Source organism: Lathyrus oleraceus, chromosome 1 (genome assembly GCF_024323335.1).
Source record: "Lathyrus oleraceus cultivar Zhongwan6 chromosome 1, CAAS_Psat_ZW6_1.0, whole genome shotgun sequence".
NCBI classification, from domain to species: Eukaryota; Viridiplantae; Streptophyta; class Magnoliopsida; order Fabales; family Fabaceae; genus Lathyrus; species Lathyrus oleraceus.
This window is the reverse complement of record NC_066579.1, coordinates 55,313,051-55,335,193: the sequence shown is the minus strand read 5'-3', so window position 1 is coordinate 55,335,193 and position 22,143 is coordinate 55,313,051. Positions and strand designations below refer to the sequence as shown.

Genomic DNA, 22,143 nt, shown 5'->3' with positions numbered 1-22,143 from the left:
CTAGAAAGTCCTTATACTATTTTAGAGTGGTCCTTAGTTCGAGAATCTAGGCCACGTAATCTTCCCTCGCTTCTTTCTTCATGGCATTAGACCTCTCGACAGTACTTTCAAGGTACTTGATGATTCGGGATGCTCGATCCAACTCTTTGTTGCGAAAGTCTAGCTCAGAATTAGCTCCTTGTAAAGCTCCACCAACCCAAACTCTTTGTCCCTTGGCTAATCGGAGCCTTTTCTTGCTATCTTCAAATTTTTCACAGACTTGCTTACCCTTATCCTCCAAGACGTGGTTACGTTCCTTGGCACGATTCAGTTGGACTCGTAGTTGAGTGTTTTCCAACTCGAGCTCTTTGATTTGGCTGGTAAGTTTGTCCATGTCCTCTTGTAGGATAGGCTCGGGCTCGGGCATCAACGGGAATGAAGAAGGATAAAAAAGAAACGGCATCTTAACAATCTTAGCCCTCTCTTTTATCCACACATAGTAGGGTTCCTTGGCTAGGATGTTTTTCTTACCCCATTCATGGTCAATACGGACTATGCTTGTCCAATCTTTTCTCACTCTTTCCACGTTTGAATCAAGTGGATCCACAGTATTAATGACGAATGGAATGAAATCTCTTTCCTCGGGGGGATTCGTCATGGCGTACCCTAGTTGTCTCTTGAGTATAACAGGGTTGTAGTTGATGCAACCTTGCATTCATATTAAGGGTACGTTAGATAACTCTCCACATCTTGCGATGACGTCCTTTGTATTCCATTCCCTCTTGTACCATAGAATTGAGTTAGCAGAGAGAGATGCGAATCTTTACGGCCATGTCAGTTTGTTTTCGGTGAAGGGTCCACTTTGAGGCATGCGGGGTCTCATCCAAAGATGTAGCATAGGAACGCAACAAAGGAAAGTACCTCCCTTCTTCTCATTCCTTGTATGGAAGGTATCGTAGAAATCGACAAGTAAAAAAGGCACCAGATTCTTTATTAAAAAGACTTCAACTGCTAACTTATCAACGAACTTGTCCACATTTGGGAAGAGGACAATTCCATGAATCAAAAGTGCCAAGGTTGCACTACAAAAGTCGGGTCTTCCTTTTTTAATCATTTTCCAAGCATGGGCTTCTAGGAACTTTTGGGTTAAACCTTTGATGGATCTTTTAACGCCCCAATTTTCCACTAGCTTGTTGGCGTTGATACCCAAGGTGAGTGAGAGCTCGGTCAAACAGAAGCCTTCTTCCAACTTCGGGAAAGGGTTGTATTCTTTGATTGGTCGATTGAGGAGTCTCTCGAGGTCTTCCAAGGTTGGAGAGATTTGGAAGTCAGGGAAAGTGAAGCATCTTAAATGGACGTCATATTATTGGGACATTGTAGTGATAGCACCATAGTCAACCTTCTCGGTTAGAAGATCTACGATGTTCCCAAAATTGGCTCTAAACTTGTTGTCTTTGAGAGTTGCGACCTTTGAACAGAGGACCTTTAGTGAACTAATGTCGGGACACTTGAAGCGGAAAGTAAAAGTGCTTTTCCTTGTTGAAGTATCCATGATTGTGTCGGAAAATAGTCTTGTAATTCTGCGTCCGAACAAACGAAAATTTTAAGAGCTTTGCTTATTATTTTAATGATGAATGAATGTATGAATGAATGATTGGTTTATTATTTCCACAAGATTTTAGGCATGGGTTCATGGTTTTGGACCATCGTGGCGAAGCATGGAGTTAATAATGACTGCTTGGTAAACCAAGGTTCTCGCTTTGTGTGATCTAAGGCTTTTGGAAAATTGGGTGTAATACACTTCCCCTAGAGTCATGGACTTCCTTGACTGTCAGCCGCTTATGTCAATTTACTTGTCAGGCGATTGCTCCATCAAAGTCATCTACTCTAAGTGAGATCTTCGTATCGACCCTTACGAGGAAGGCACCTCGGTGGCCTATACTACGCGACCATCGATCTAGGCTAGCATAATTTTAAAGGTTCTAAAAGGGGTCTTAGGGTCATTGACTCTAGTAAAATAAAAGATGCTTACGCCGAAAGCACGACAATCATCAATCCCTTTAAGAGAATCTACCACTAAGTGAGGTTCTTGTACGACCCTAATGAGGAAGGCACCTCGCGAATCAATACTACTCAACTTCTCCTATCTCAAGCAAAACTCTCAGACTCGGGTGGGGAGTCCTTCACACAAGGTTTTTTTTCTTTGCAATCATTATTGCTTCCAAAAATTCTTCGTCACAGAACTAAAGTTTCAGGCCAACAGGCAACCAAAGAAAATATGTACAGGTTAGCAATAAAAGCAGTATATACAGAAAAAAAGATAATATATAAATCTCTACATATGTAAAAGAGAAACAACCCAAACTAGGCTAGACTTGCTTAGGGAATTTTGGTGTCCCCAACAGAGTCGCCAGCTGTCGCTACCGGGATTTCATGATAACGAAACCGGGACTAAAGAGATGCCAAAGAGAGGCAAAGTCAGAAGAGTCGCCACCGAATTTTATTTAGTTTACCTCTATCGGAGAGGAGAGGGGAAATAGTCGATAAAACCCTCGGAAAGGAGACGCGCACGAGAAGCGCTAAAAGAGAATAAGGAATTGGTCTCGCAACCGAGATTTGGATTCGAAAGCCGGTTACGTAAGGGGAAGGTATTAGCACCCCTTATGTCCATGGTACTCCATGGAAACCATTTGGGTTGTTTTACATACATGGGATTTATCTATCATTGTTTTATTTTCAAAAGAATGTGTGAAAAAAGGGGTGTTTTTGTTATTATAGTGCTCACCAAGGATTGGGGCCCTTGTGCCTACATATCACTCATTCAGGGATGAGGAATCAGAGCTCTGTAGTTCAGAGAAGAAAATGTTTATGTGTTGGTTGATTTTACCTTTGAAAAAAGGGTTTTCGGGATGATGCCCTAAGGCACAAAAATGAGTTTGATGAGTTGTATTATTTTTACCTTGAATAAGGGTTTTATGAAATGAGTGTTTGTGATTATATTGTACTAAAGTCTATGGGCAAAGGTGATTATTCTAGACAACAAGCCAAGCGTCTTGCGTCCAAAATAATCAGAGTAAGGGTAGGAATGCTTCCTTCACACTCATTCTCCACCACTTAAGGCTCGTGACGCACAATAATAATCGTAATTATTAAGTATTTTTGAATTTGGCTAAGAAAATGCCACTTGACATTGAATCAAGGGTTTATTTTATTTTGATTATGAAATTTGGCTTATGCAACATGAATGCAAAGTAACCAACAAGATATTAAAGAGTCTCATTGTAAGGTAGCCCAAGAGAAAGTCTTTTGTGTGCAAAAGTGACCTAAGCTAAACAAATAATAATGGTCTTACAAACATTCCCCCTAAGGTGGTGACATGATGCCATTCTTACAACATGAATGTAAGTTACAAATAAAATCCAACATTTACAAAGTATCACAAAGATAAGGGAAAGGCCTCCAAGCAAGGGTCCTAAAATGAAATCCTCCAAGTCCAAGTTGATTAAGAGTGGAATGAATATTTTTGTCTTATCATTTAATCATGTTTTTGTTGTTTTTAATATTTGATGACAATAAAATAAATAACAAGTAAATAAATATGCATGATGAATTTGTACAATGATGATGATGATGAGTACTTTAATGTAAATTAGAAGGTTATGACATAAAAATAAATTACAAGATAAAGAATAACAATATCATAATAATAATGGTTAGTGGATATAAATGGTATAAAACAAATAATAAGTCAATAATACCAAAATCACAATAATAAAGGTTAATGATAAACAAAATTAATGAAGTATAATTAGTGGTTAGTAACATATACAGAAATGAATATTTTTTTAAAGACTATTTTCCTAGGCCAAAAAGACTTAAAATATGACACATTAAGGGATAGCTTATCATTGATGCAAAGTATTGAAGATAATTAAAAAATCAATTAACAATAGATTTGTAACAAAGAAAGTTATGCAACCTTAAGTCCATCTATTAATATTTAAAAAAAGTGATTTGTTCTCTTTCTTTTGTTTTTATTCCTCTTTTATTTAACAAGATAATAAGGTAGTAAATAAATTAGCATAATGTAAATGATATAGTTAGATAACAATAAACATAAACATAAAATACTTGAAATAAAGTGAACAATAATATAAATGTTAGAAGTTACTAGTTAGTGAACATAAACATAAAATAAATAAAATAAAATGAACAATAAAATAAATTGCAAGGAATTAAAGTGCAATAATATAAATGTTAGGAGTTAGTAACAATAAGCAAAGGATTAGCAAGTTAATGTAAAGACATGGTTTCATCTATGCATCAAATGACCCAAATATGGTTAAAATAGAGGCAATCTATCAATGCCTCAAAGTATCATGAATGATCTATTGATCAACCATAGATAGGTTAGAAACATTGAAGATTTAATCAACTCTAAACAACCATGGTCATGATCTAATAGACCTCATCAACCAAACAAATACAACAACAAGTCCATAATAAAAGAAAATGATAACACACACAAAGCAACCACAAAAAGGTGAACAAAAAGATAGTAAGAGTAAAAAATCTTTTAAAAAAAGTGAGTAAACCAAAGTCAATCATTTTTTGCAAGCTTGGATCTAAACCATCTCAAAAGACCAACCAAGAACAAGCAACCATTTTTAATAAAAAAAAAGAATCAAAAAGTTAAAAAATTAAAGTTAAAATCATTACCCACAAAATGTGAAAAAAGCTAGGTAGAAATGGTGTTGAGTTTGAATGTGAAGCAAGGGGTTTGGGATGAAAATATTTGTGGTGAAAGCTTAGTAAAGGGGTTGGGTTATGGGTGTTAGAGAGTGAGAAATTTTGAGAAAAAATGATGAAAATGGAAAAAAGTTGGTGGTGGTGACTTTTGGGAGAGAAAGGTTTTTTTTTTGTTTTGATTTAGGTTTGGAGAAGAGGGGTTGAATGATATTTTTTCAGAATTTTTGGGGGCTAGAAAGCATGAAAAATTGGGGGGAATAGTGCCTCTATTTATAGGGAAAGCAAGTGGGAAAGTGTGGGGAACCAAATACCCTTTGTGCACAAAAATGCTTATTTTTGGTGTCTGCGCAGGGGAAATCGATTTACCTAATTGGGTAAATCGATTTCCCTATATTTTTTTTAAATTCATGCCTTGAGCCCATGCAATATATCTTTGGTTATGAATGTTAATATAATTATGATGATGGAGCAATGAATAAATGTATGTGTAATAGGATCATAGATCTGATGAAAGTTGTTTCGGGGTAGGGTGAATTTTGGGGTATGACAACCATACGCGTATGAGACCCCTCATACACGTATGGGTAGAAGATGCACAAAATCCTCTTTTTTTTCTCCTACTCATGCATTTTTGTCTGGATTCTTCTCTGGTAAACTTTCTTTAAATGCTTCAGACCTGTAAACACATGAAACACTACCTCAAACGCATAAAATAACCCAGAATCAATAAAACCTCACTAAAACCTCACATGCTAAAAATCTACTAAAATAAGCTTAAACTATTACCCAAACACATAACAATTCACTTGTTTTTGACATTCAAATGATAATAAAACTAACACAAATGGTGACTAATCAGAGGGCTCGATGAAATTCCCGCCTGAAAGGTTAAGTACTCCACCTTAGGGACTCAATGTCTTGCCAGTCGAGTTACGCGATACGAAGTATGAACAACTTAGACTCCTCAGGACTGATTAAACTCTCACCTGAGGGACTTAGCGTCTCCTCGAGCGAGATTACGTCCAAAAATTCACTCCTAATAGACTCAATATGAAGTCTTGTATGAGGGACTCGACACAAAGTCTCGCCTAAGAGACTCAACATAAAGTCTCACCTAAATAAACTTAACATAAAATATCGCCTAAGAGACTCAACATAAAGTCTTGCCTAATAAACTTAAAATAAAGTTTTGTATGAGAGACTCAACATAAAGTCTCGTATGATGGAGTCAATATAAAGTCTCGCCTAAAGAGACTCAACATAAAATCTCGCCTAAGAGACTCGATATAAAGTCCCGCCTAAGAGAATCAACATAAAGTCTCGCCTAGGAGACTCAACATAAATTCTAGTCTAAGAGACTCAACATAAAGTCCCGCCTAAGAGATTCAACATAAAGTCCCACCTAAGAAACTTAACATAAAGTCTCGTATGAGGGGCTCAACATAAAGTCTCATATAAGGTAATTGACATAAAGCCTCGCCTAAAGGACCTAACTGAGACTTTTGGCGGGTAGGCTTGTCTCGAAGAATCCTCTATGGACGTAAGCCCCCCTATGGAAGGTCTATCAAACAATTCACCCTTTAATAAGCACTCATGACCGAGCACTATGCAATGTTATATTTTTACTGGGTCCTGAGGAGGGGTATCTTACGAGGAAAAACATTAAGGAGGCGAGAGACGAGGCGCAAAGCGAAGCCTCTGGCCGCCCGAAATGGGCCATGAGGCCTCCCAAAATGGGTCTAGAGGTTGCCCAGATACGACAATACAGTCCGTCCAATTGGGCTCCATTGTCCTAATCGCCCAGTAGATGTAGGTGATGACATGAACCTACACTGACTAACTAAAGAATGTCAGTGAAAAGAGGGAACCATTTCTTCCATGGTTCTAGGAAGACTAAGTTTTCCCTTGACCAATTCCTTGGTCATGAAGGTGGTGTATAACTGGCTAGTAACTTTACAATCTAGGCCTAAGAATATAAATATCTCTCTCTGGAAGGGATAAATGACAAATTCTCAAGTCATACACATTTACCATTACTCAGAGAGCAATACACTCCTAGTAGCCTTAACACACCGTCATCTAACCACCTACCTGCATCCCATCAATATCGGTCACCAACAGGGCCTCTCACCTCACATGAGTTGATCCCTTAAATAACCTAAAAAACCATCATACATGACTTCTTACTGCCGAAGCAAATCCTCACTACCCAAATTGTAATACACCTATAAAGGTCTTTGAGTCCCTCTGCCCTTGTAGAGGGAACACACACACCTTGTACTTTTTTACCAGTATATATAAAATAAATTACTGTTAGTTATATCATCTAAGGCAAGAGGGACACTCATGCCTCTTGCGATTAAAAAATAAATATTTAATAGAACGACCATGCATTGTAATACAACATGGTACACATGTATTTTCAACCAAATCCTGATTAAAGTCTGATTCCCAAGTGAATACGCAAAGGATACCAGGAGACATGATCCATAACCTTATTGCTAAACCCCTAGTAAGATTCTCAATAGATGAAAATAAAAAACAAAAAGAAAAAAAATCCATGGAGATAATTTGTCCAAAACATTTCAAAGAACATTTATCTTTCCTTGCATTGCATCAATTGTTGGAGAAGATTCTTTTTTCTTCAATGTTATCCTTTTATGAATAAATTTTTTACAACTACTAAAACCATCAAAATAGTTGTCTTCTAAAATTTTTATGGATATTATATCCCCTTTGAAACAAGGTTTAATAGGTGAGTTAAGGTATGTTATAAGTGTTCTTTAAAACTTGTTTGAATGTCTTTAAAATGGTTGAGCTGCCTGATTGAACCAAGTTCATCTCTGGTTTCTAGTCCGATCGGTTGAGTCGACCCACCGATCCAATTTTTAAAGCATTAGCTAAAACACATTAGTAGTTTAATTTAAATTACCAACTTTTTTTTAATAAAACATGTTTTAATAAAGATCAAACAAAAGATTAAATCCAATAATAAAAATGGTTTGAGTTATGTTTAGATACCTCAGTTGATATCTCCGTAGAGACATCAAATTACGTTATATTGTACTCCTCAATGAAATCTAAAGTATTTCAAACTTTTATGGATTATTCACTAAGAACATTTAAAAAAACAAATTATTTCCTTCATTGAGAAAAAACATAAACAACACCATCAGAAGAAAATTCCAAGCAGTGGGATGCAACCCAGCCATGTTCTAGACCCTATCATTCTACCAATGCCAACCAAGTTATGGGCATCAACATTTAACTTCCTACTAATCCACGTAACAACAACCTCCTTGAAACTATTAATGAGCATTCTAGAGTCTAGCACAATAGGTTCTAACGTAGCAGAAAATTGGACATCATTTAAACAATCAATAACATTTAGCGCATATGATTGGACAAGAACTCACTCTAAACTCACATCCAACGCTAATTGTAAGCCCCATCTGATCGCAAGCGCTTCTACAGTGCCTGGTTTTATTGCTATTGGTTCCTTTTTTGCTAGCAGCTAGGGTAGTCTCATTGAGATGATTCTTGATCACACAACCCTTTGAAATGCACCATGCGTCCACTTGGATAACATTAAAACCTTTGTACAATGGTTCCTGGTCACCCACTAAGATAGATTTCTTCCTAAAATAGGTATGAGGGTTGACTTTGTTACATTCCAATGCAAAATCGAGAGCATATTCTGCCACCTGATGTGGGATGAACTATTTTTTCTGGTGCAGGCAATTGTTTCTTGCATTCCAAATTTTCCACAAAGTTGTACATAACAACAATTAGCAGAATGGCTCACCCTAGCTCAACCAATTTACCAATCAATTCTGGAAATTAAGATTATAAGGTATATGAATACCAAGAGAGGAAGAAGACCATACAAATTTTGCAAGGTCACATTGCATAAATAAATGCTGACTAATTTCTAGCTGCAACTGGAAGAGGATGTATGCGGTATTTAGGCTTATGCTTTTCTTCAGTAGGTTGCATTTTGTTGGCAAAATATTCTTAACAAACCTCAAAATAAAGCTCTTGATTTTGTTTTGAAGTAGGGAGTGCCATATCTTCTTCCATATACCTTAATTGAGAGTACTAGAAGGTCCCACTTTCTTATGAGTTCTCTCCGCACAAAGATATGATAAGCGGATTTGATTGAATAAACATTGTTCTTCTCGTTGTGCCAAATTACCTTGTCTTTAGGCATCCTAAGAAAAAGAGGGATGCTAGTGATTAGTATTGCTTCCATTGGATCGAAACAGCTCCATGGAAGATTTATCTTCCAGGTTAAAAGATCTCGGTCAATGAACTCACTAGCTTTCGCATCTTGATCGACAATAAGAACTAGGCTGTGGATTTTGAAACTTGCCTGGCTAGGAAAACAATTGTCCTTCCACACTCTAACCTTGTTTCCATTTCCAATCCTTCATCTATATCCTTCCGACACCAGAGCACTCACACTAAGAATGCTCCTCCACACATAACTAAGAGATAAACTTGTTGTAGCATCTAAGATAGAGCACCTTGAATAATATTTTTTTCCCCAATAAGGAGTCTCCAATAATGCTTCCCTAGTAAACTTATGTTAAAACTACTAATGTCTCTAGAACCCATTACCCTTGAACTTTTGAAACGAGCCAATCTTTCCCAGCTCATTCTGTGTATCTTCCTCTCCCCATTCTTGGCACCCCGCCAAAATTTGGCCAGCAAAGCTTTAATAGCATCACAACAACCTTCCGGTAATTTATAGCAGCTCATAATATAACTTGGTATGACTTGTGCCACCGCCTTGGTTAGGATCTCCTTCCCATCTCTAGATAGGAATCTCTCTTTCCACCCTTTAATCTGTTGGTATAAGCTCTAGAGGCCAATACTTTTGGTACTTGTATCGAATTATTTATTAATAATAAAATGCATTTTTTTTATTATGGTTGATTAATAAAGTCCCTAGAATAGATAGTCCGTTTAATGTATTAAGTGTGACTTAATTATGAGAACACATTAAACATAAGGGCACTGTTCTTAAAGTATCCGTAGTCGAGCTTTAATGTGAAGTGGGATAACATTAAAGCATTAAGACTATTATGTTTGTAGACTGATGATCACATCTCATGGATCATGGATAAAGAGTTATCAAGTCTTAAACATAGGTATGAATATTAGGAGTAATATTTATACCGGATTGACCCGCTATGAGAATACTATATAGAAAGTTATGCAAAGTGTCATAAGTTATTCTCATGGTGATAATAGTGGATACCACTCTTCCACCTGAAACCACTATGGATCCTAGATGTAGAGTTGAGTGCCTTATTGCTGATCCAACGTTATCCGTAACTGGATGACCATAAAGAAAGTTAATGAGTACTCCACGAAGCATGCTGAGGGACATGAGTGTCCTAGATGGAATTTGCCAATCCTGCGTAACAGGATAAATGTCTATGGGCCCAATATTGAACTAGACAAGGGTGACACGGTCTATACCTTGTGTTCAATATAGACATAAGGGAAAAGGGGTAATTATACACATAATTATTATCACAGGAGGTTTTGTCAGATCACATGACATTTTCGTGACTTGGGTAGCAGTGATGTGTTGCTAGATACCGCTCACTGTTTATTATGTTAAATGTGTGATTTAATATAATTGTCAACGTCACGAAAACCTATAGGGTCACACACAAAGGACGGATTGATGAGAGATAGAATAATTAAGGAACATCGTAAGGTACGGTGCACTTAAGTGGAAACGAAATATGGTAAGGTACCAAATACTTAAGTGATTTTGGCATATTATGAGATATGGGCAAAATACACTTAAGTGGGCTTTTTGGCTTGAAGCCCACACAAGTGGTTATATAAATAGAACCCCTTGGGTAGAAGCATTGTCACTCCACTCCAATCCACTCAGACAGAAATTCAAGTAGAGACTTGGAATTTTGTTTCCCTCTTTCTCTCACTCAAAGCCTTCATTCATAACAGCTAGCACTGCGATTGAAGGAATCCGTTCGTGTGGACTGAGTAGAGACGTTGTCATCGTTCAACGTTCGTGATCGCCCCGTGGATCTGTATCAAAGATTTTGATCATTATCAGAGATCTGCACCAAAGGTTTGAATCGCCACAAGAGGTAACGATTCTATCACTGATCATGCCCATTCGTAAGGATCACTAAATGGAGAAATTTTTAAATTTCGCTGCGCCTTGGATGGCAATTCTCCATCATAATCTTCTTCCACACACGGTCAACAAAAAAACAAAATATCTCTTTTTAGATCTACCAAAAACAACTAGCAAACCCGAATATCTCGAGTGAGTCATCACTGTCTTTACACCCATCCGGTTACGAATCACATTTTTCACCTCATCAAACATATTTCTACTAAAATATGCTTCAAATTTATTCAAGTTGACCACTTGTCCTGAAGAAGCCTGGTAGTGAGCAAGAGTTTCCATAATGCACCCAACTTCCTTGGATTTTCCCTAATGAACAGTAAATAGTCATCTACAAAGAAAAGATGGGTGAGCGTATGTGCTTTCCTAGCAACTTAGATCCCATGAATGATGTTTTCCTTCATCTCGTTCTTAAGCATTCCAAAAAGGACATTTGCATATAAAATAAACAGGTAAGGGGAAAATGGGTCCCCTTCCCGGAGTCCCCTTTCAGGAGAGAAACTTTTTATGGGTGATCCATTGATTAGTATTTGGTAGGAGATAATTGACACACACTTCTGAGCCAACTGTACCATAGACTCCAGGAAGCTCATGGATCTCATCACTCATTCTACAAAGTTCCATTCAAGCCTATCATAGGCTTTTGACATGTCAAGCTTGAGGGTCATCACTCATTTTTCCCCTTTGTTGTTCTTCTTCATCAAATGAAAACACTCAATATCTATAAGAGTGTTTTCGGTAACGAGTCTCCATTTCATAAACGCGCCCCGCTCCTCATTAATAACATAGGGAAGAATATGCTTCAACCTATTCATAAAGGCTTATGTTACCATCTTCATAATCACGTTGCAAAGGCTGGTAAGTATGAACTTCTTAGGTGTGCATGTATTCTTGCCTTTCGAAATAAGAGCTATGAAGGTTTTATTAATCTCAGATGTATTATTGTTGTTGTTGTTCACGATATCCAATACCATTTTTAGGCATGACAAATAAATCTGCCCCCGCCCCAAAATTAACGGGGAAAAGCCAATTTAATTGGGGATTGGGGTAGGGGCGGGGAAAACCCAATTTTTATTTACGGGGGCGGGGTATGATAGTACCAGGCCCGCACCCACCTATTAAACTTAATGAATTTATCTTATTTTATTAATTTTATTACTCATTTATATTTTTTTAATTATAAAATTTTGTTTATTATAATCGGTATATATATTTTTAAAAATAAAAATTAAATAAAAATGATCAAGCATTATAATTATTTTTAAATTAATTAATTATTTAATTTAATTATTGATCTTTATTGAAAAATATATATATTTTAAAAAATAATAATTTATGCGGGTGGGGGCTGGTGCGGGGAAACCCGTTCCTCGATGGGGGCGGGGGCGGGGGACCAATTATTAGCTCCGACCGGGTTTGGGGACGGGGGTGGGTCTAGGTTTGAGAGGCGGGGGCGGGTTTGGATCTACCAAAATCCGCCCCCGCCCTGCCCCGTTGCCATGTCTAACCATTTCTTTGATCTCTACCTCGATAATGTGCCAATATTTTTTATAAAACTAAGTTAGTAGCCCGTCTGGTCCAGGGGCCTTAAGGGGGTGCATTTGAAAGACACCCTCTTCCACATCACGAGTAGTATATGCTATTCCGCACCACAATTTCTGCTCATCAATAAGCTTTCCTTGGACAACATGACACTTCATCTATATTGGTAGGGGAAGAGGAAAAGAAAATGTATGTGAAATGATTGACTAGGATTCTCTCGCAATGCTCCTCGACTCTCCACCAAATTCCACTTTCATCTTTGAGTTTCTTGATTAAGTTTGTTTTCCGACACTGATCCGCTTTTCCGTGGAAGAACTTTGTATTACGGTCACCGTCTTTGAGTCAAACTGCCCTGCTCTTCAATCTCCATATCACCTCTTCTGATTACAAGAGATTATTTCACTATCTCTCTAAAGCCTTATACGATCTTACCTCTTTCACCCCTACTGCCACCTATTATCATCTTTTATGAGTTCATCAATGCATATTATCTCTTGCGTGACAATCCCTAACCAGAATTGTCTCAAACTTTTGAAAGACCTTGTGTAAGAAGTTGGAGTAAGCTTGTGAAATTATTTTAATAGATCTTATTCAACTATAAATTAACCGTAAAATATATGTATGAAAGTTGTTTTTATCATAACATAATCTTGAAAATTGTGAGGCCTATGTTATTGGTCGCCTTACGGACCATCAAAGACAATCATATCCCTTGTTTGTATATATACTCTTTAAATGTTTCTTCTAGAGCTGGGATGGAATGGTGTTTGTGTGTGTCTTCACTTTGCCACCATCCCGCGCCTGCCGAATAATCTCTCTACATCAGCTATCTCTTGTCCACACCTCTTCCAACCCTAAAAGGTGGATCCTCTTCTTTTTCCAACTAACTGGAAGCTTCTAAAACAAAATTCAGGGCTGCATACTCCAAACCAAATCAAAGAAGATGAAAGACCTTAATTGAAAAAAATCTGTATAAGAAATCCACAAATCACATAATGTTTATTAACATTAACTTATTATAGACTTTTGGGATAAATAGAACACATTAATCTAAATTAAATTAAAAGTGAAATCCCATTTAGGTATTGAAAAAATAATTCGGAATAAATTATTTCTTATATTATATTACAGTTTATTTCCAAATCATTTTATATGCTTTTATATATATATATATATATATATATATATATATATATATAATATATATATATATATATATATATATATATATATATATATATATATATATATATATAGATATATATATATATATATATATATATATATATATATATATATATATATATATATATATATATATATATATAATATATATATATATATATATATATAATATATATATATATATATATATATATATATATATATATATATATATATATATATATATATATATATATATATATCTATATATATATATAAGTGACAAGATAATCTTAAGTTAAGATATACATCCTTTGATTATTTCTTAAAAATTAACTAGAGCAAATTTCCAATTTAGGTCAAGGTATTTGATTTATTTTCTAAAGAATTTCACTAAATTAAACTTGTCACTATTCAAGAAATTGTAGATATATGGGACCGGAGCAATCATTTTTAATTGTAAACTTCAACAAGCAAAAACACCTTTCAAAAGTTGGATATATTTGGTCCCCATTATTTTGCTAAATAATAAAAATGTGTGGTCACATTTAGAAGCAACTGTCACTGTTCTTAATGTGTAAAGACTTGTTAGATGCTAACATGCCATACTTTGGCCATTAGATCCAATAGTCCATAATGAAGCAGCACAACAAAATAAATATGAAAATAATTAAGACCTTTCATCTACTACTTCATTATATAGTATTTGACTTTTTTTTCTTTCAATCTCATCTTTAATTATACTGCGTGCTTAAATCAATTCAATTAATAATTATGCAGAAATTTCACTTATTTATATTTTATATTTAAATTGATGAAATTTAGGGAGTTAAACTTTAATTTCAAGCTATAATTATGTTAATTTAATATCAAATTTAATGTTGCAAATTGGATTTTACTTTTGTAAAGTGTGTAATCTTTCTATTAATCTCTCAAATGGGTGGATGAGTCATGACATGAGTCATCCTTTATCTTCTCTTTTTCTTTCTCTAGTGTTTTTACTTTATGTTCTAAATTCTAATTTACCTTATATATTAATCTATTCTTCAACAATCTTTCTATTCCTTCTGTTTTTGTGTCATACTTGGAAAGATCCTATTCTTCTTTCTCAATATGGGGTGTTTAATGATTCCTTGTTCCTTTTTTGTTCTTCTTTCTAAAGTTTGTAACAACATGTGAAGTTTTTTAGTTGTTGAGTGTACACATGTTTGTTTGTTTGTTATATGTTATTGTCTGCTATAAAATGAAATGACCATTTGGATCACCTTGATTGGTTAAAGATTCTTAAGGGATTTTCAGCTAGAATATAAATCAAATCTAGCAAGTGATTGTTGTATTCATGATTTGATTGAATATTTTGGTATCTAGGTTTAAGAGTTTTTTTGTCAATATAAAAAAAGAGAACTTTTTGAATAGTTTTCTAGGTACCTTTTTTGAGAAAGAGTTTTGGATCAATATAGATATGTTTCCTTTTCTCTAGCATTTAGTATTATTGTTTATAGTGAAAAGATATGAAGAATATTCTTAAGAAGTTTCAGATAATGTCTAAGAAATCAGAAAATGAACAAGGGTTTTCTTCAATTTCATCTTCTAAGAAGCTTAATAGGAAGAGTCATAGTTCTACATCTTTGAACCAAGGAAAATTTGAGAGGATGGAACCATCTGAGACAGTGAGAGGTGTTGATTTGAGCGTTGTTTCGGATTCGGGTAGGCGCGATTCGGGTTTTCGTGCAAAAGCTTCCGGGGATCCTGGAGTAGAGGAAGAGTATCAATTGCAACTGGCTTTAGAGATGAGTGCTAAGGAGGATCCTGAGGCTGTGCAGATTGAAGCTGTTAAGCAGATTAGTTTGGGGTCTTGTGATCCGGAGAATACACCAGCTGAAATTGTGGCATACAGATATTGGGTGAGTATCTTTGTTCGTTTTAAGCATATTGACACCAAACGTCGACACTCGTAATAATTTAAGTAAATAATATAATAATTGAATGTAACTATATGTATCAGGGTCAGCGTCGTGCTGATGTTGGACACTGACATGTGTCAGACACCAGACACAACTTCAATATGAATTGTTAGATCAGAGCTATAATTATGGTTTTCTATAGATTGAAGTGATTAGGATTTAGGATTCATTGGATTGCCGTGATTTATGTTTTGGATCGTTTTAGATGACCTTCATAGTAGATAGTTTTGAAACAAAGTGAACCTGTTCCCATATTTTCTTGGTTTACTTGACTCTAATTTGTCCTACATTTATAAAGCTTTCTAACTTATCTCATGTCGTAGATTTATCCGTTCTTCACAGAATTACAATGCTCTTGGTTTCGACGACAAAGTCATGGATGGATTCTATGATTTGTACGGGATCTTAACCGTGTCAAACGAAGCGAGAATGCCTTCCCTTATAGATCTTCAAGGAAGACCAATCTCAGGTAATGTCACATGGGAAGCTGTCTTTGTCAATAGGGCTGCTGATTCTAATTTGTTGAAACTTGAGCAGAAAGCACTCGAGCTGACCGTCGAATCGAGATGTGATTCTGAAGTAGTTATAGATACAAATTTGGTTCACAAGCTTGCAGTATTTGTGGCTGACTATATGGGCGGACCAGTCGGAAATCCTGAAAGCTTGTCAAAAGCATGGAGAAGTCTTAGTTATAGTCTCAAAACAACTCTTGGTAGCATGGTTTTGCCACTTGGTTCTTTGACTATTGGATTAGCACGGCATCGAGCATTGTTATTTAAGGTAATTAGTCCACCATTGTTTGATCATATCGAAAGAAAGACTGCGACAACTATTACCGGTAATGCAATGAAATTTACCACTTTATCATAAGTGCAGGTTCTATCCGATAGATTGAGTATTCCATCGCGGTTGGTGAAAGGACAGCAATATACAGGTTCTGATGATGCAGCAATAAACTTTGTCAAGATTGATGGAAGGTAAACAGATTTTGAAGTTTTGGTCTTGTGTCATAATGTTTTGATCGTGGTAAATAGAGTTTTGTTCAATTTCCGCAATCCAACAACAGTACTATAGTACCGCTATTTGACAACATTTTGTACTAAATAGCATATCGCGGAGCTATAGTGCTTTGTTTAAGTTCCGCTATGTTATAGCGCTATAAGACATGTTTTGAAATAAATTTCAGGGAGTATATTGTTGATCTAATGGCAGATCCGGGAACTCTTATTCCATCTGACTCTATTGGATCGCATATTGTGTATGATGAATCCGTTTTTGTAGCAAGCCCTTCATCAAGAGACATCGATTCGTCTCGTGTAGCATCATCTAGCAGTGGAGTTGGAAGTTCATCTGAAGAAACTTCTGATGTTGGAATGTCAGGCAGAGGAAACAGATCAAAACATCACCATGTTAAAAAGGTTAATTCATATGTGCATACAAGATCATCTTCGTGGAGTGAAGGGATTGGTTCCTCTGTCGTAAACCGAATGAAAGCCAAAAACGTTTCGCAATTTATGATCGACACTGCCAAGGAAAATCCTCACTTAGTTAAAAAACTTCATGATGTTTTACTCGAAAGTGGTATTGTACCTCCTCCAAATTTATTTTCCGACATTTATCACGAAGAATCTGTTTTCTCAACCGAAGTAAAAGATGAACATAAACAAGGAAGTGAACATCAAGAAATGGAATTCGATGATAGTCTCGGCCGTGCTAGGTTTAAGCCCGTAGAAGGTTTAGGAACCAATTTTCCTCTTCATACCAGAGAAGGTGTTGGAAAATTTATACCATCTCAGGTAAAATATGGGAAAAAGGTGCCAGCTGCTGCTGCAGCCGCCGCAGCCGCCGCAGTTGTTGCATCCTCTATGGTAGTTGCTGTGGCAAGGTCAAACACTGACTCCAACATTGAGCTTTCAGTCTCGGCAGCTGCTACTGCTGCAGCTGTAGTAGCAACCACTGCTGCAGTTAGCAAGTATGAGCAGAGCAGTCGAAGTGACGTGGATACCGAAAGTTCTGGAACGAATTTGGAAGGCGAGAGAAGATCTGGTAGCTCAGTTGTAAGTAATGGCAGTACAAAATCTGATTGTTCTTTAGACGAAGTTGCTGAGTATGAAATTCCATGGGAGGAAATCACACTCGGTGAACGTATTGGACTTGGTATACACTGTACTTTTTTCTATAAGTTTTTTTTAACATTCTTTTCTTTGATGGTGCTATTTGTTTGGTTTACACTTGAAGACTTGATTGCATTTGGGTGGCACACATTTGTCATGCAGGATCTTACGGGGAGGTGTATCGCGGTGAATGGCGAGGAACTGTAAGTTTCTTATATTTTTGAACATCATCAATTGTATTATTCTCATCAAAGAATATGTTATATATATATATTATATTTTTGAACATTAATAGCATAATTTGATCTTTGGTTTGTAGGAAGTTGCTGTAAAGAGGTTTCTAAATCAAGATATATCTGGTGAAGCACTTGAAGAATTCATCAGTGAGGTACTAGTCACATTTTCTTCCTAATAGATCAGAATAATGAAAAACCTATGATATTATTTATACACCAGAAAACTTATGGTATTAAACTGCAAATAGGTCAGAATAATGAAAAGATTGAGGCATCCAAATGTGGTTCTCTTCATGGGAGCTGTAATTCGACCTCCAAATCTTTCAATCGTTACTGAATTTCTGCCAAGGTAACTTGAAATTCTTCGTTTCCAAGAGTTTCATACAGTTTTTTTTTCATTATTTATTCTTGGAATGCTGAGACGTGCATTATGTTATGCAGAGGAAGTTTGTATAGATTAATTCATCGGCCAAACAATCAATTAGATGAACGAAGGCGTTTGAGAATGGCCCTAGATACTGTAAGGTTCTATTGTCTTTCAATGCAATGTTGCTGAATTTCAGAACATTATTACTATAAAAGCTGAATCTCTTCGTTGATGTATCCTTTTGCTTTTGAATATTCAGGCTCGAGGAATGAATTATTTGCACAACTGCAGTCCAGTGATAGTACATCGCGATTTGAAGTCTCCAAATCTTCTTGTTGATAAAAATTGGGTTGTAAAGGTAATCTCATCGTATAATAATGTTCTTTAATGTATTGACGTGAATCATGACGATGACTTTTATTATCTGTTGAATAGGTGTGTGATTTTGGCTTATCACGTATGAAACATAGCACATTCCTTTCTTCCAGATCAACTGCAGGCACGGTAAGTTATCGTAAATCTCTGTCCATTTTGACTTGTTTATTCTTTCATCGTCTTGCTTACTTGGTTCTTCATGCTATTCTTTATATCATTCAAATCATTCTATATATGCGCGTATACGTTATTGCATATGCTTAGTTCTTTCATTATCATCCTATATGTATTTGCATCGGCGAACAAAAGCTTATTTCATTTTGTATATAATGTTTTAGGCCGAGTGGATGGCTCCTGAAATGTTGAGAAACGAACCGTCAAATGAAAAGTAAGACCCGTCAGTGCTCATTGACTTTACCGCTTTAAATTTGTCTTGGTTTTGTGGTGCTAACAAGGGATGATGCATTATCCAGGTGTGATGTCTATAGCTTTGGGATCATATTATGGGAGCTATCTACTTTGCAGCAGCCTTGGAGAGGAATGAATTCCATGCAAGTTGTTGGTGCCGTGGGTTTCCAATATCGCCGTCTTGACATTCCAGACGACATGGATCCTGCCATTGCAGATATTGTCAGAAAATGCTGGCAGACGTGAGTATACTTCACAACCATAGTGTTCCATATAAATGTCTTCATTGAGATCACCATGGACGAAAATGTTCTTAATATCAACGTTTTAAAAACCGAACCAGGCATTGAAGAGGCGAGACCTCCCAATCATAGTTCAATTGCTTTAAACCGTTTGAACCGGGACATAATCACGTCCGAACAACTCAAATAACCGAACTGTAAATAACGGCACTCCATGATTCGGTCGACTTTACTGTCTGATTCGGATTTTAAAAGGCGCATCTATGTATAAATTTACATGGTAAAACAGTTGCAAACATGGTCTTCTATGTTTTTTTCATTAGATGCTACTCTTTTTGTATTGCAGAGATCCAAAAGCAAGACCTACATTTGCTGAGATATTGGCAGCTCTAAAGCCGTTACAGAAGCCAATCGGCGGTTCTCAAGTGCCTCGACCGACTGCCTCTGGCAGGCACAGGAAGGATCAATCATCAGCTGCGGAAAGATAGGAAACAATCAGACAACTAACTAAATCTTTGTTCATTTTGCTAATAAAAAAATGAAGAACTTTGATGTACAGTACTTCATAAAATGAAAAAATGTGTGTTTTTCTGTTCTTTTTAGTCCACTTCTGTTGCTTTTTATTTTCCTTTTTCTTTCTTTGTTCTGTAAATGTTGTAATCAACTCTGAAGTTTGATGTCCATAACTAGTTGTGAAATTTTGTAGATGTAACTTGAACAACTATAGTATTAAAACCAACATTCGCATTTTAACTAGTTGTGACTTATACCTATACAATAGTAATTATCAATATATAGTTTAACTAATAATCTTTCCGTCCCATAATGAGTGACTTATTTAAAGTGACTTATTTAAAGTAAAAGAGTGTTTCAAAATGAATGAACAATTTTAATTTTTAATACTTTTTTTCAATCTTATCCTCTAACTAATATTATTTTCGTCATTCTCAATACATGATAAAGATATCTTGGTAATATTTTTATCATTCTCAATACATAATATGGATACTTGGTAAAAATATCATTCTCTCTTTCATTTATTCTTTTTTCTTAATCTATATGAAATGATCAACTGGATTACTCATTATAGAAGAGATGGAATAGTATTTACATATTATGCTAAAACAAAAATGAGTGTAATTGTTTTTTTTGGTAAATTTGTCAAAATTGGTTAAGTTAATCAATTATAACAAACTCGCCAAAAACAATTACTTTTTAGTTTTATTCTAATAAATCATAGCAATTTAGAAGTAGTGTGTGTTAGAGTTGTACTCTGCGTCAGTGTTGGATCTAGTCATAAGGTATTGTTTCTTTGAACTTCAAGAAATTAGGTTAGGGCCAAAGTAACCACATGAATTCGAGGTTGATGTTATGTCATCAGGATCATTTGTCCAATCAAAATTGTTATAGGCTTGTAGAGAGAATTTTTGAACTGGATTTGCACGTGAAAGCATTAGAGCATCTATAGCAGTACCACTTAAGTATCTTAAAATCCTTTTGACCACAATCCAATGAATTTTCAATGGATTGGCCATAAACGGATAAACGATATTGTCACAATAGGTAATGTTAAACCGGATATTATAGGGTCTCAACGATTGACATTGACATGTACAATGAAGGATCAATCATTGTGTCATTTCAAGCGAGCTCAATTTGCAATTATTGAATATAAGTATTGAAAACATTGGCATCAACCATGTTTTAGGATAGAAGATCTTTTATATATTTAGTTCGTGCCAGGTACATAGAACCATAAAACCATTTTACTCTTCCTAACATTTTCAAAGCAAACTTGTCATGAAAATTAGCGATCATTAATCAGCTTGGAAGATGTATAAGTTAGCAATGATGTATCAGTTGCAGACAAGTGAATGATCACACTTACTAGATGAGAAGCCAAATTAAAGTAGAGCTTGATGGAAATCCTCGTACCATGTTCTTGGAGCTTGCTTCAGGCCATATAGTATTTTTTTTTACTTGAACACAAGAACTAAGGTGAATATGATATATCTAGGTGGATTTTGTATATAGATTTCTTCTTAAAGTTCACCATTGAGGAAATCATTATTTATATTTGTCTGTTGGATCTCCGACTTGCATCTGAGTGCCAGAGACAAGATGACTCTAATAATAATAGGTTTCATAATAGGTGAGAAGGTTTCATGAAAAACAAATCCTTGTTGTTGATAGAATCCCTTAGCCACAAGTCTTGCCTTATACTTTTTTATGCGCCTATCTAGATTTTCTTTTATCCTGAAAATCCACTTACATCCAATGCATTTCCTATGAGGATGAAGGTTTGTAAGAGTCCAAGGGCCATTTAGTATAAGTGAACTGTATTAAGCTTTCATTACTTCAAACCATTCAGGTTGGGCTAAGGTTTGCTTTTTAGTGTTAGGTTCTGAGTGATCTATGAAAGGCTTTAGGGTTGAATTTTCCAGTTTTAGATCTTGTTAGCATATGATGCTTATTGACAAGTAGATAAGTGTTAAGATGTTGACTGTGAAAAGATGGAGATTATGAGTCATCAGGCATGTGTGTGTGTGTGTGTGTGCGAGAGAGAGAGAGAGAGAGAGAGAGAGAGAGAGAGAGAGAGAGAGAGAGAGAGAGAGATGTGCTGTAAACATCTTGAGGTGACTTGGGAGCTTGGATATTTGTATACCAAGGTAGGATATAGGTATTAACATATATACTTGTGGTATGTAGAGATTCATTGGAAACGTTTGATGGTTCATACGTTTGTTTAACATGTAAAACCTGATTTTGTTAATGACCTATGTGGATTAGTACCAATATTTATGTTGATGTAGGATGTAGCTTGAGTA

At 35.7% G+C, this 22,143-nt stretch overlaps 1 protein-coding gene across 3 annotated transcripts; it reads left to right on the top strand.

The window, feature by feature from the left end:
* Positions 1-14,421: 14,421 nt before the first annotated feature.
* LOC127107393 (probable serine/threonine-protein kinase SIS8) lies at positions 14,422-20,068 on the top strand. 3 transcript variants are annotated; one of them, XM_051044704.1, is made up of 13 exons: positions 14,422-15,513; positions 15,916-16,353; positions 16,450-16,550; positions 16,760-17,730; positions 17,850-17,890; positions 18,007-18,075; positions 18,172-18,272; positions 18,365-18,443; positions 18,550-18,648; positions 18,726-18,794; positions 19,004-19,053; positions 19,139-19,315; positions 19,662-20,068. In XM_051044704.1, the coding sequence occupies exons 1-13, from the start codon at positions 15,121-15,123 to the stop codon at positions 19,801-19,803; spliced, it is 2,730 nt and encodes a 909-aa protein (XP_050900661.1). In that variant the 5' UTR covers positions 14,422-15,120; the 3' UTR covers positions 19,804-20,068. The 3 variants fall into 3 exon arrangements, with proteins under 3 accessions (XP_050900661.1, XP_050900728.1, XP_050900784.1); XM_051044771.1 differs by having other exon boundaries at positions 15,364-15,513; positions 15,897-16,353; XM_051044827.1 differs by lacking the exon at positions 14,422-15,513 and having other exon boundaries at positions 15,897-16,042; positions 16,111-16,353.
* Positions 20,069-22,143: the final 2,075 nt, after the last annotated feature.

Excerpts from the sequence above, each read along its gene's own strand:
- LOC127107393 (XM_051044704.1), top strand. The coding sequence starts at position 15,121 with ATGAAGAATATTCTTAAGAAGTTTCAGATAATGTCTAAGAAATCAGAA. Across the intron at positions 19,054-19,138 it reads AACGAACCGTCAAATGAAAA|GTGTGATGTCTATAGCTTTG; the intron begins GTAAGACCCGTC and ends TGCATTATCCAG. Across the intron at positions 19,316-19,661 it reads GTCAGAAAATGCTGGCAGAC|AGATCCAAAAGCAAGACCTA; the intron begins GTGAGTATACTT and ends TTTGTATTGCAG.